This window comes from Echeneis naucrates, chromosome 10, assembly GCF_900963305.1.
Source record: "Echeneis naucrates chromosome 10, fEcheNa1.1, whole genome shotgun sequence".
Taxonomy (NCBI): domain Eukaryota; kingdom Metazoa; phylum Chordata; class Actinopteri; order Carangiformes; family Echeneidae; genus Echeneis; species Echeneis naucrates.
The window spans coordinates 11,386,665-11,401,707 of NC_042520.1; the positions used below are offsets into that span (position 1 = coordinate 11,386,665).

Here is a 15,043-nt window from a genome sequence, read left to right on the forward strand (position 1 = left end):
AATACAACTCTATTTAATTCTTTGCCTCCACTATCTCATTTTCAGCTTAATCACTGTCGTCCATACCTCTGTGATTCTTTTTCAAAGCAAATTGTTTTTTTAATGGAAATTACTGGATGTGAGCCTCAGGACACTGGTGAAGTACATTATTGCCCCTGCTAATAGTACCTATGTAAAATTTATAGAACGCTGTGTCAGGCACTAGTTTGCCTGAAAAGGGTCCATTTGGGGGACAAATGGCCAATCCTCATTTTAACAAAAATTAGGACATAAATCCAGCATACAACTTTGCAGTAGCTCTTCTCACTGCGGTTCAAAGCCCTATATGCAGAAATAGGCTCCTGAACACCGAACTGGTCTTAAATATGACATTGCCTTGCATACAGAGTGCTGATTTGGCTAAGTTAAAGAATATTCAGAATCAATGACACATGGTCACAAAATCTTCTAACCCTTGATGGTGCCATCTTGAGATTACAACAGATGCACTGTATTTTGCAATTTACAGCATCTTAAGGCCGCCTCCACTAGATGTGTCACACGTAGTCAGAGACCCTTAAAGCTGGTGGTGTTATGAGGCATCCAACAAATATCTGAATTACTGCTGTTGACAGCGGGAGACATGGTGGTATTTCTTCTCCAAGGCAATAGAGAGAGAATTGAGGTATCATTCAAACTAACAGCCTGCTGACTCAAGCCTCTGTTAGTGTTTATGTGAGAGAGGTCAGGGTTTCCATTCCATTCAGGTTAACTTCAGTCATATATTCTGTCAACAATAGGGAGAACTTGTTTGGATGAAAACTATGAGGACAGAACAAGTAAAAAAGTGTATAGTAGCATAGGGACATTAGGAGCAAAGGGTTTTTTTGTAATGATCAGTATTCATGGCAATGCTGGCTTTAAAATTTGCTTAATTATAAAACATAGTTAACTGCATTATACATAAAGATGAAGATAGATTTCATGAACTCCAAGAACCCTCCTGCCTCATCTTGCAGTGAACTACTGAGCACAAGAATGTAAAGCATCAAATCCGATTTTAAATGGCTACTCCTTTCCACATAATTTACTCCAATAACAATCAACCCCGGGTTACCACACTCTGTTTTCACTGCCAGAGCGATCAGTTTCACAACAACTGTAAATATTAGTAATAGAAGTGAGAAATCATATCAATGGGAAAAAAATGGAAGTAACTGATGAGATGGATTTCTTGTAGACATCGTGTGATGGAAAGTAATCACTGAGGGGCATGTACCAAAAAATGACTGACATATTTTCCAGTGACAGAAGAACAGCTAAAACTTTTGTATTTTTCACAGCCAGCAGAACTCATTTCTAGAGCCAGCCTGAGGGATTGTGACAAATTACGTGTCAAGGATTTATGATGTGAGACGTAATAGGGCCACCCAGCCGGTGGAGTAAATGAATGTGCATATCTCAGTGACATCCACACATCTGCTTAGCTGCCAATGAACACACAAGCCATGATGTGTCACAAAGTCACTGGCCTGTTTCACTATGTAACTTTGTACAGCTACAGATGTGGTGTGGGTCCAAATGTATTTTCTAACAACGTCTTTCGCAGTTATCAAGTGACTATATAGCCATTAAACATGGATATTTCAACAGCTATATGTTCTCCTGAAAATTGATGTCAAACAATTTTTTGATGCCTTTCTGTTGTTGAAGCCAATGACTGATTAAAAAACACACAAAAAAAATTATTCCTTGCCTTAATTATCTTGCAAAGCAATTGTTGACAGTGATTTCATTTATATATGGAGAAAATTATTGGAAGGTCAGTCAAGAGTCTTAATGATATGCTGCCATTAGAAGATTTATCTTTTGTGTACAATGCTGAGAATTCAGCTGGGGAAAGGAAAAAATCTCCATCAAAGGACTTTTAGACTATGTTAGATTGCTGATGATGAAATTCATAAATATGAAGCAAGTTTATGAGCCAATAGAGCAAAACCGTTTTAATATTTCAGTATCATTGTCAAAATATGGTGGTTGTGCTATATTTTACATGGCCAATATGAACCCAAGGACCCCCTGAGAGTCAACGAGTTACACACTTTTACTGTGAGGCACATCTTTTATGCATGCACTTTTCACACATAGGGATCCCAAAACATGAAGAGCTGCCAATTATACCAACATGGAGAGCAGAACATCAAGCTGATTCCAAACTGTATTTTATTTAAACTCAGAATAATTCATGTTCTGTTCAGACTGTCCACTGCATGTAGCATTTATTGAATCCACATTGACACATTTTTTGTGCTCAGTAGATTGCCCCCCCCAGCTTTTTCTAAGACAAAGGGAGTATTTCGGTTTCATTGTTCATTTCATTGCCAGGTGTATAGAACAAAAGTATGCAGAAATCAGAAAGGCTTAAGGATCAATCACCTTTGTATGTCACAGACAAGATAAAAGGAGAGTTGGTCTTTTCATCCTGGATCTAAGGTGCTTTTAGTGTTCTGTCAGACAGCACATATACACAACCTCTAACCTGTTTACTTCCTGGAAGAAGATGTAGGATCACATGGAAGATAAGGGGAGAAATACAGATGGAAAAGCAGGGAGCAGAATTTATCGCTGGAAAAAAATATTCATGACCCTAAGGGTTTGATATCAGCAGTGGAAAATACATTTATAACCTGTGCCACCCACTACGTAGTGAGATTTTGCATTTTTAAGTGTTTCTAGTGGCAATCTAGATAATTCATGTGATTGCATTACCTTTTCTTTTTATAGGTCCCGTATGTGAGGTAATGGCCCTTTCCCGCTATCCACTTCTAACTCTATGAAAAAGTGAATTAATGTGCTGTGTAAAAATTAAATATTATGAGCTACGCGGCAAAGGCATGCTGTGCATATAATATAGACTACAACACAGATAAGATGGCAAAAGGCCTGTGCCTTTGGTCCACTGAATAATTAAAAGGATGCTTTATTGGTTTATCCTGCCTTACATGTTGTGGACAATGAGAGTGAGTGGTCACCAGGTGAGCCATGGTGGCAGCTGCCTAGCTGTGCAGATGATTTATTCCGATCTCAATTAAAGGGTTCACATGCAGCATGCCGTACCAAATGATGAATAAAAGTTTAAATGTTTTATATGCACTCATCAAACACAGTATGATCTGAGATGTATGAAGATTTTAAGTATGAGCATGCACTTACAAAATAGCGTATGTGGCTTAAAGCATGTGCTCATCCTTCCTGGTCACAACAAAATAATCTTACTTTTTAGTCCTCACTTAGTGCCTCATCAGACTTTCTCCAAGTTGCAGATTTTATTTAGCAGCTATACTTTCACTCCTGAATGTGAGGATACCATGTGTGCCCAAAATAGCACTGTGCTAACTGAGAATAAGAGGTGCTCAGAAAGTGACTGATGTGTTGCCACATAATCATTCTTTGTCTCCTAAATATCTAATACCTACAGTCATACCTCTCTCTGGCCTCCACCTCCGTAGGTGCCTCAGTGCTGCTTTGCACATCTTCCAGGCCAGTGTTGGTGTCCTCTTTCCTTATGGCACTGGGTGAGGAACTGCTCTTTGAAGTCTCCTCATTGACCTGGAGACCTTGGATGGTGCTCTGTTGATGTTGCCATGATTGATGCCCTGCTCTGACATACACAGGCGTGGGCCCTGGTGTTGGTGCCAAGATGCTGTGGACTGGGCTGTTAGTCTTACGTAGTCCAACACCTCTTTCCCGTGAGTGACTCTTCAGCCGTCCCTGGGTAGGTGTCCCTCTGTGTTCCAGACCATCCTGTTGGATGTAGCTTCCTACCCCTCCAACGCCACCTCCTCCACTGCCAGCTGAACCTTGGGATGAATGGCTGAACCAGCGCCAGCGGAGCCTGAGGATCTGCTTTACATCAAATTCCTTCTTCCCCGAAACAGACATCCTCCTCTGGGTTTGGAGACGAAGGCAATTGTATGTTGAGTCCCCAAAAACATGGAGAGCAGAGTGGAGAGGTGCCTTGTTTCAGTCTGCACTGGCTACAACGTGCCTCTTCTCTCCCGTTATTGTCTCTCTACAGTCATGACCGCCCCCTCCTCCTTCTATTACTCCTCCGTTGTTCTTTTAGTGGAGATGGAAAGCAGTCCTCTGCAGCTTTTGTTCCTATGCCTGAGACTACTACCCTCCCTTCAACTCTCCCTCTCTGCCTTTCTCACTCTCTCTCCTCCTGTGCTGCTGCTGTTTCTGTTTGCCGCTGCTGCTGCTGCTGCTGCTGTGCTGCCGCTGGATCTCAGTTAATGCACATGCATGATCCACACACCTCCCCTTTGCCTCCCCTGTTTTGCTTTCTCCCTCTCTCCCTCCTTGCTTGTGTCTCCTCCATACACGCACACACATACACCCTAAGCGACTGACACATATACCCTGAAAATAAAATGAAAAAAATCTCTTGAGCCCAGCCCAGTCTCCTTTGCTGCTGTTCTGTATGTCCCTGTGTGACCATGTAGGCTTGTGTGATATCAAGGCTATGGGGGGGGGGCATGGAGCCAGAATGATGAGGTCACACCTTAACAAAGTAAATCACTGCTTGCTGAAGGAGGGAACTGGGGAGACTACTAACTATGATCAAAACGATTAGTACGAGCTTGTAATGCATTAATGTATGTGCACATATCCACATGTCCATCCATAAACTGAAAAGCAGGGATACATTAATAACTCATGCATAACCAACACACATCAATTCACACTCTTAAAGGGGAAAAATTGATCTCATACTAACACACAGCTGTGCAGGCTGCTATTCTCGCATCAAACAGAATCCCATAGGGGATTGTCTCAGTGTAGGTAGCCATGCAGAAAAAATATTCTCCTTCAGTCACTGTCTTGAAAGCTCCCTGCGATTACAAGTGGAAAAACTACATAGTGATGAATCTTCAAGGTCAGTAAGCTCCCTCATCCCTAGTCAGGGATTCAGAAAATACTCTTTTACATTTCAAAAATAGATCTTGCTACTGCATAATCTTAATGCCATGCCAATGTAGGTAATTGAGATACCGTAACTTACTGCAATACTTCAAAGGCAAGGATTGGTGACAATAATAAACAAATAACAATTTACAATGTAATTTGATCAATGTTGGCAGCATCAACAGCTAATGAAGAGAGTGGCATGCAGGTATTCTGTTGGATAGCTTGGTGAATCTAGATGTTATAAACACTTTTTTTTTTTTTAATCCCGTTGTCAGAGGAGACTGTATGTGCTCACAGGAAAGGTGGTAATTGGATTTAGAAATGAATTGTGAACCATGAAAGATTGAGAAACACAAGATATTCTCAATTTATCCCACCTGCTTGATAATGCATTGCATCTGGTTAGGATTCATGGATTTTTACACTGGTTTTACATGCTTTGTGTTAATGTTCCAAGCACCATAGTAACACTTTGTTTTCATGTTTATTAGCAGTGTAAGCTTGCATACTGGCATTCCCATTCCTGTAAAATTCAAAGCAATGCAGCTCTATCTTTCTGTTCTTGTTAAAAATTTTGCCTTCCATGACAAGGAGAGTGTGAGAGGAGATACTTGCAGTCGAACCACTGGATTTCAATAATATGCAATCTCTCATCCACCCCCACCACCTCCCACTGCAGGTTTGCTACTGTGATACTGTGTCTAGTAAATACTAGTATCTATCTAAAGGAGAGCTACCCATGTTATTTGATGGGATAATCACGTAGGTGTTAAACTGCTGTAAAAAAAAGACCCTCATTTTGCATTTTTCCCTCCATTCACTGACTATAAATAACATATTTACAGTTAATACTTAGCTCATTTCTTGCCTCTCACAAGAAGCCTTGCTCATTGAAGCATCTGTAAATGCTTTACAGTTCACTATTCCTTCCTAATAATATGAGTAGAGAAAGAAGCCTTTGTTTTTTTATTTTTCACGCATGCCAAACAAAACAATTAAGACCAAGAATAATATACAGATCAGGATTTTCCCCAACTAATGCATGATAAAGAAACATGCTTCAATAAGGATAAACACATCTCATTCTTCTTTGATAAAGCCAACTACTTATGCTAATGATAGAATAAGAAAAAATGGGCTTCAAACATTATTTTCACAGGCAAGAGGTAAAACACTGAAGAATGAATAAGAGCTTTCTCTGGATGTAAAATAAATTACACTGTAGTGTTACAATGAAATGTGAGGATTTTGATAATTGGACAAGTTTATGTACATTCTGTGGTGGATACAAGTTCGTGTATCCACCATAGCACCTATTCCGTTGCTCTGGGATGCAAGTTTTCTGAAAAGAACGGCATCTTAGGTTTCTGTGAGCTTCACCTTAACTCACAATAACAATTTGACAACAGAATAATTATCATAATCTTGACTAACTCAGGTTCAAATTTACATTGCATTGTGTTAATAACCTTACTTTGCTCCCCTACAACTAGAGGACACCTTATACTGCATAATCACTTCATCTATTGATACATTATCTTGATCTTGTTTTTATTCTGTGCTAATAGATTTACACTAATTAATCACTAAAATATTCATTCTAGATAGCATGAGCTGTATGCCTAAAGTCCTGAAACCAGAACAGACTTTCCTTTATTTTAATTAATAGACAGAAATTTAAATCATGAGCCGCCCATGTATTTATTTTACTCCAGGAGGCATGTGACGCTCCTTTGCATGAAATACCTATTTAAAATAAATATTAGAAAAGCAGGTTGTACAAAATTATCTTTAAACACAGTTTTGTGTGCACTGTTTTACCCAAAGTACATTCATAACTGGGAATGCAGATTCATGCTAAAGCTAAGCTTTTGTAATACTTGGGCGCTTATGTAATGATAATGGATTCCAAATAAAAAGTATTATTATTGTTTCATAAAACAAATAGGGTGTTTCATGGACAGTAGAAAGAGTGGAGGTGTTTCATAATTATAAAGGCCTTTTAGAGTGAGGTATGATCTAATGCATAGAAACGCATCACGCTGGGTAACCTCTATCTTATTCTTGCAGGAGTCAAGGACACCATCTGGCTGTACCATGCATGACACATGAGATGTCAGATGTCAGACTGGTGTGGTAAACTGCATTATGAGCCAACATCTGCCTCCCCAGTGAACATAAGTATGTGATTATTTGGTCATTCCTTCACAAGCAGTCAAGCTGCTAAATGTTTTAAATGTCTGGTATGTTGCAGAATAAATTGGGTAAGATATTAGGAAATGAGGGGAAAAAAATCCAAGTATCATGTTAGAGAAATATTCTGTGGTCTGCTATTTAACTATCAGCACACATTCTGGTTATTTTACATTAAACTTCCACATATAATGTTGACTATTCTGGATATTTGAGGAAACCCCCTCCAGCTCCAGCTACAACAGCAAGAACCGAGTATGAACATCAACTAAATGCTTCTTGAAAAGAGGAAAAGTGGCCTCACATGTCAAATTCTAGGATGTGTAGCAGTGATGCTTCAAATATAATTGACCGGTTGTCCATATTCATGGGACTGGAGTTTATTCATAGCCCAGCACAGAAAATTGCAATAAAAAAGCACAGACACACAACCAGTAAGTTGCAAGTTGTTAATGTCCTCATTACTTCCACAGCATTTATGCTCAAGCATACTATCCACATATAGATGCTCATTTGAAATTTTGAATCAAGAAAAGATTGATTGATTGATTAAAGATTACAAATAGAAGAATGATTGCCAAAATCTTGCTCACCTTGTTTGTACGTGGCCATTTTAAAGACGTTAGTTTGAGTGTTTCACTCATTGTGAAGGTCAAGAGATAAAAATTGAGCTTATGAGAAAACAACATGTAATGTTTCATTCATCGCTCAGCTGGCTGACATACTTACGGTAGCCAGTAATCAACAGCACAAATGGCTTTAGACATCTCAGTGGAACCAAGCATGCAGAATTTATGATTTTTTAAAAAATGGCTATTGGTTACATTTGAACTTCTTCCTTGTAATATCTTTCACTAGAATAATGCCTGTTTAATAAATGTTCATTAACAACAAATGCCAAGGAAATTTATGTGGGAAAACAATCACAAGTTTTAATTCTTACCTGAGAAAATCTTAGTCGTCAGCATTCAAACTGATTCATTCTCTTCTGAACAGAATAAGTGTAATCTCCAAGCTTCATCCAGTAACTTACACATAGCCCACAACTGTGACAGTTTTTTTCCTTTCAGCCCAAAATGTGTTTGCTTCTCCAGAAAGGAAACAGGCACTTTCCTCTTTTAAAGGAAATTCCTGATAATTTCCTTCCTATGCACTGCTGCAACAATGGGCTTCATGCAAGCAGGAGCACTTGGATGACATCCTGTGTTTGAGGCACGAGAGTGCCTTTACCAAGCTTTCTTGCAAACTATGTTTCTATAGAACTAATCAATGGGGTGTAATGTATTTAATGAGTAAAGATCTCAGCCTGATTAAATAAAAAGTAAGACACATAATTATTGGGTTAGGGTTAGTTTACCCATGTCTGCACTCTGCAAGTGCAGTTCAATTACTTGTTTCAAGGAGATAAAATATTAATCAAAAGTTAGAAAATGCCATATGATTATTGCAGCTTTTTATGAGTTGGATAAATTACATGCCAGAATTAACTGGTCACAAGATGATCAGTCTGAAGTGTATCTGTAGACAATCCTTCTAACAATATTGGCCACTGGGTGGCATATTTTTCATGTCACTTGCGTAAGCGCATCAAGACACTGTTTTATTGGTATAAGGATTTTTAAAGGGCCTTACTTTTTTTCCAAAAATTATCCTGATCTGTTGAATTGTTGTTGTGGTTTTTTTTATATATATAATGTAATCAGTGCGACAGTGTCTTGTGAGAGGAAAAATCTCTGGTTTAATCCACTGACAAAATGTCAATGTATAAATCACTTCAGTAGAACAACTGTAGAACAATCTGTGGTTCGTGTAGTCAACAACCTTTTTTCAAATTTAGCTTCTTCTACCTTGAGGGTGATATATATATTTTTTTCAACCCAAATCAATAAGCTTTACTATCAAATAGCTATAACGGATATTTTAAGATGAATATAAATGTATCAAATCAAATCAGATTTATTTGTATAGCACCAAATCATAACAAAGTTACATCAAGGCACTTTAGAGCAGGTCTAGACCAAACTCTTTATAAATTTATTTAAAGAGACCCAACAGATCCCCCGATGAGCAAGCACTTGGCAACAGTGGCAAGGAAAAACTTCCTTTAAGAGGCAGAAACCTCGAGCAGAACCAGGCTCAGGGGGGGGCCGCCATCTGCCTCGACCGGTTGGGTTGAGAGTGGAAGAGAGAGAGAGAGAGAGGGAGATAGGCATTGGAGGGGGGGGGGGGTGTAGGCAGGAACATGTTGCTGCATGAAGTTCATGGAGTTGAGCTGTAATCCAGAATTCATGAAATATGGGACCAGCAGGTGTTGCAGGAACATGGGATGGCGATGAGTCACCACCTGCAGGATGAGGACAGGGAGAGAGAGGAGAGGAACTGGGAGAGACAGAGACTTTGGCAGAACATGGTTAGTAAATGTAGTATAAATGCTTACAACTGGATGAAACTGTGTTTTTTAAGAAGGATGATTCTTATCAACGAATGCAAGGGGGGAGGAAAGGAGAGCAAGCAAGACGGAGGGAGAGAGAAAGAGGGAGAGGAGGAGAGAGGGTGACAGGGAGAGACAGAGAGAGAGAGAGAGAGAGAGAGAAGCTCAGTCCTCCCCCCAGCAGTCTGGGGGGAGGATAGCAGCATAGCTAAAGAGTAGAGGACTCTAACTTTTTAACTATAAGCTGTGTCATACAGGAAAGTTTTAAGCCTGGTCTTGAAAATTACTAAATAGTCCGCCCCCCGGACCGATACTGGAAGTTGGTTCCATAGAAGAGGAGCCTGATAACTGAACGATCTGCCTCCTGATTTCCTCTGGAAGGAACCACTAGTAAACCTCTATCTAGAGAGCGGAGTGGCCTACTAGGACAGTAAGGAATGATGAGCTCTCTGAGATATGATGGAGCTTGGCCATTCAGAGCTTTATATGTTAAAAGAAGGATTTTGAATTCTACTCTATATTTGACTGGCAGCCAATGAAGAGCAGCTAACACAGGAGAGATATGATCTCTTTTCCTAGTTCCTGTTAATATTCGTTAATCGTGTATGTCAATGGTGCAGCGGCCATGTGGAAACAATGACATTGAAATCATAAACCTTGAAAGCAGCATCATCAGAATCTGCTGCTTTGATTTGCTGCCACAGTAGCTTGATTTGCTGCCACCTATCTGTAGAAACCAATAACAAGTTTTAGATTTAATTACGGACTTAACTAGTAAAAAATTGCCTATGCACATCATCAAACTATGCATGTATATATACGTGTGTGTGTGTGTGTGTGTGTGTTCAACCAATGTTATATAAAACTAAAGAGATTTTTATTTATTTATTTTACTCACTACTTCTACCATATAAATAACAGCTATAGCTTTAAGCAAAGAAACTTAGTAAATGTGGTACATGATATATAAAGTGACTTGTAAAAGTTGCTGTTTAATTACCATAGAATGTGTTGAATGTGTGTGAAATGAGGTCCCCCTGGTATACCTTAATGTGAAACTTATGGCCAGATTGCCAAAAATACACTTAATTTGAGCTCTTGTTTGATATGGTACTGGGCAGACCCCTTTATAAATATTTTATGTTCATGTTTCCAGTAATATTCTATATCCATAGACTTCCACACTCATGGTTATTTATGTTAGGTTTGTGTCTTTAGATCAATGGTCAAGACATGTATGAAATCACTAACATGGAAAGAGATATGGCCAAATCCAAATGTTGCACATATCATTAGAGAATTGGCAGATAGTGATAAGATAGTATAAGAGACATGATACATTCTATAGCTCATTTTATTGAGTTTATTTGGCAGAATGCACAACAAAAGTATAGACCCAAAGAATGTTCTATAGCCATCATCTCTGATCAAAACTATGCAACTCTCTCTCAATGCAGATTTTGCTTGCAAACAAATAAAATGACATCAAAAAGTGACTGTTTATTTGTGACATTGTTTACATGTTCATAAGAATTGTGTAAAAAGAGCAAGTGACAGAAAAAAATAAAATACAAAGCATCATAAAATAGGTAATGAAAACAAAACATGTTTAAAAGACATGAAGCGATGCTTAGTTTTGGTAAGTGGCACAGATGTTAAAGGTGAATACATGTTCTTAAAAGTAAACAGGATGTACTGACAGCATTTTAGAGAGTTGATAATTTCCAAACAGTGATTGTCTTTGCAATTATGGTTTCTACAACATCATCACTCTTTAGAATGTATTACCCAGGGCCACCTCTATGTTGCATATATATGCATTGCTGCACTGATTACATAATATCAAAGCCTGAACATAAAATAATTTCATACATAAAAAATGCTGCCTGTTTATATTTGTGTCTGGTGTATAAACAACATTTTCCTTCAAAAATAACGAACTATCTTTTCTGTGCAATAGACCCTTGGATACAAATATACCACACCTGTTCATTAACAACTTTCATTTAAAAGAATGAAATAAGACGCAATGGCAAACCCTGTAATAAACTATTGGTGAAAATTTGGTAAAATGGCATATTTTCAATAAATCTGGACTATGTACAAAAACAATATTTATTATTACAATACAAATTCATCTTATTTACAGCTTTAATTGATTTTAAACAATCTCATGCCCTCCATCTAATTGGTTAAAAAAAAAAAAGTTACTCATGGTCAGTGACACTGAGATGACTGTCCCCCTCACATTGTTAATATTTAAAGGTTTTGTGGTTTTAGGAGGACACTTTTGAGTGTACATGAGAGAGTTTAATTTACCTCATAATTGATCATTTTTTTGGTGAAACAGACAGTTCAAGTTTTGGGAACCTAAAACCTCCTCTTGAACCACTGTCACTGCTGGAAGATGAAGACAGCCTTGACTTTTTAGAGGGTAGAGAAACATTCCCACTTCCTTCTGCTCCTGCTTCTCTGTCCTCACCAAGTGACACTTCATATGAGCCCTTTGACTTTGAACCAAAACCTCCAAAGGTGCCAAACTTCAGCTTGCCTTTCTTTCCACCAGCCTTGCTTCCTCCTAGATCTAATGAAATGTCACCTCCCTCAGCTTCTAAATGAGCAGAAGGAGAGCTGACTGCAAGCCCACCTTCATCACTCAGAGAAGAAGACCGATGCCTTGATTTTTTGAATAGATCCAGTGAGGCTGACTTGCCTTTACTTGACACACTGATTCCAGGGTCTCCCTGTAATTCTAATTTCCCACCACCTACTCCCCCCATGTTTACATTCAATTCCTTGCTTCCTATTGCTCCATGACTCAACTCTAACTCCCCCCGAAGGTCACCTTCACTACTGCCTTTTGCTTTTGATCTGCCAAACAATTTTGGCATCTTTACCCTTGCTTTGCCCTCACTGTGCCTCAGCTCTGGACTTGGAACCTCAATATTTTGTGAACTGGTTTGGTAACTAATAGATGGAGGCTGTATATTTATTCCTCCACTGGCTGAAAGTTCCGATTCAGTATTTCCACCACCTCCTTGGCCTTCAAGCTGTGGCAGAGCAATGCCAAATTTAGGTACCTTCATTTTTGGAAAAGTTACTGTACCTTCTGGGTATTGAAGGCCACCAGTTGCCCTGTCCCCTGAAATACCTGCCTCAATTTCTGCACCACCTTTCACATTTGGAGTTTTAATATGAGGAGTCTTTAATTTTACATCTGCCCCTTTGATACTGACATCCGGGCTCTCAATACTAGCAGATCCAGACAAATCCAGATCAGGTGATTTTAGTCCCTCTGAAAAAGATCCATCACCTTTCACTTTCGGTGATTTGATATCTAATTCCACATCTGGGAAATGTAGTTTGCCAAAAAGAGGCTTCTTGGTTTTGGTTCCTTTGACATGAATATTTGGTGTGTCTGCATCAAGGTCTACTCCTGGTTTGTGTATGTCAACATTAGGTTTCTTTACCTTTCCTTTCACTTTTGCAAGTTTAAATTTACCCTTTTTCCCCTTTACATTGATGTCAATATCAGGGGCATCCAAACTTGCATCAGTATCTGGGAGATTTACTTTTAAACCCCCGCTGAACATAGGTGCTTTAACAGTGGTATCAGGTCCTTCCATTTCTGGGGATTTCATTCCAAATTTGGGGCCTTTGAACTTCGGGAATGTGACACCTGTCTTTCCACCATCCATAGAGATGGATGGACCTTTCATGTCACCTTCCATTTTAGGAAGTGAGGCATCAAACTCTCCTTTAATTTTAGGGCCTTTAAGGTTTACATCAAAGTCAGGAGCGTCAATATTGATATTAGACTTGGGAAGGTTGACATCCAAGTCTGGACCCTGCACATTTGGACCTTTAATGTTCAGTGATGGCATTTTCATTGTGGGCATCTCAAATCCACCTTTGAACCTTTGATATCAACTTGTGGACCTTTAATGTCAATTTCAGGTGTTTTTATGTCTCCCTCGATCTTTGGGACTGACACATCCATGTCACCTTTGACTTTAGGACCTTTCAGATTGATATCAAAATCTGGCATTTTCGGTCCTTTAATTGTTGGCATCTTGACTTTGGGTCCTTTAATTTTTGCATCAGTGCCCCCAATTTCAATCTCTGGAGCTTTAATGTCAACATCAGGTGTTTTCAAGTTGATATCAGCCTTGGGAAGCTTTATGTCAACATCTGGATGCTCCATTTTTGGACCTTTAATGTTGAGTGATGGCATTTTGATTTTTGGCATTTCAAATCCACCCTTTGGTCCTTCAATATCAACTTCTGGACCTTTAATGTCTACATCAGGTGCTTTTATTTCCCCTTCAATTTTTGGAACTGACACATCCACATCACCTTTGAGTTTGGGACCTTTCAGATGGAAATCCACATCTGGCATGGAGATTTTCGGTCCTGAAATGCTTGGCATGTTGAACTTGGGTCCCTTAATCTTTCCACTCGGGCTTTCAATGTCCAGTTCAGGTCCTTTGATATCCAGTTCAGGGGCTTTAATATCAACATCAGCTTTTGGCAGGCTGACATCTATTTCTGGCCCTTCAAGCTTTGGACCTTTGCCCCCAAATGATGGCATTTTGAATTTAGGCATTTTCAATCCCCCTTTAGGACCCTCAATGTCAAATTCTGGACCTTCAAGATCAACCTTGGGACCTTTGATGTCACCTTCAAGCTTTGGAACTGACACGTCAACATCTCCTTTGATTTTGGGGCCCCTTCAAATTAATATCCCAATCTGGCATTTTTGGCCCTGATTTGATGGCATTTTGATTTTCGGTCCTTTGAGTTTTCCATCAGACCGTCATGTCATCTCCGGAGCTTTAATGTCAACCTCCAGGTGCCTTCACATCATGTTTGCTTGGGGGAAGATTGATGTCAACATCTGGACCCTCCACTTTGGACCTTTGAATCCAAATGATGGCATTTTGATTTTTGGGCATCTCAATCCCCCTTTTGGACCTCAATGTCAACTTGTGGACCTTAAGATCAATATCAGGTGGTTGTATGTCTCCCTCAATTTTTGGAACTGACACATCCACATCACCTTTGAGTTTGGGACCTTTCAGATGGAAATCCACATCTGGCAGATGGAGATTTTCGGTCCTGAAATGCTTGGCATGTTGAACTTGGGTCCCTTTAATCTTTCACTCGGGCCTTTCATGTCCAGTTCAGGTCCTTTGATATCCAGTTCAGGGGGCTTTAATATCACATCAGCTTTTGGCAGGCTGACATCTATTTCTGGCCCTTCAAGCTTTGGACCTTTGCCCCCAAATGATGGCATTTTGAATTTAGGCATTTTCAATCCCCCTTTAGGACCCTCAATGTCAAATTCTGGACCTTCAAGATCAACCTTGGGACCTTTGATGTCACCTTCAAGCTTTGGAACTGACACGTCAACATCTCCTTTGATTTTGGGCCCCTTCAAATTAATATCCCAATCTGGCATTTTTGGCC

General features: G+C 39.4%; 1 protein-coding gene and 1 pseudogene across 6 annotated transcripts in view; both read right to left on the bottom strand.

Annotated features, from left to right (window-relative positions):
* The window catches only part of klhl4 (kelch-like family member 4), a 32,399-nt gene extending 20,097 nt beyond the window's left edge, over positions 1–12,302 (bottom strand). The window contains exons 1-2 of one of the 6 annotated variants that reach the window (XM_029511855.1): positions 12,294–12,302; positions 3,464–3,927 (exon numbers count right to left, since the gene is read on the bottom strand). In XM_029511855.1, the coding sequence (XP_029367715.1) occupies positions 3,464–3,921 (458 nt within the window). In that variant the 5' untranslated portion in view covers positions 3,922–3,927; positions 12,294–12,302. Of the gene's footprint in view, positions 1–3,451; positions 4,232–8,086; positions 8,206–12,293 lie in introns of those variants that run through there. The other 5 variants (XM_029511854.1, XM_029511850.1, XM_029511853.1 and 2 more) reach the window with 5 other exon arrangements.
* On the bottom strand, positions 10,911–14,316 carry LOC115049556 (neuroblast differentiation-associated protein AHNAK-like; annotated as a pseudogene).
* Positions 14,317–15,043: the final 727 nt, after the last annotated feature.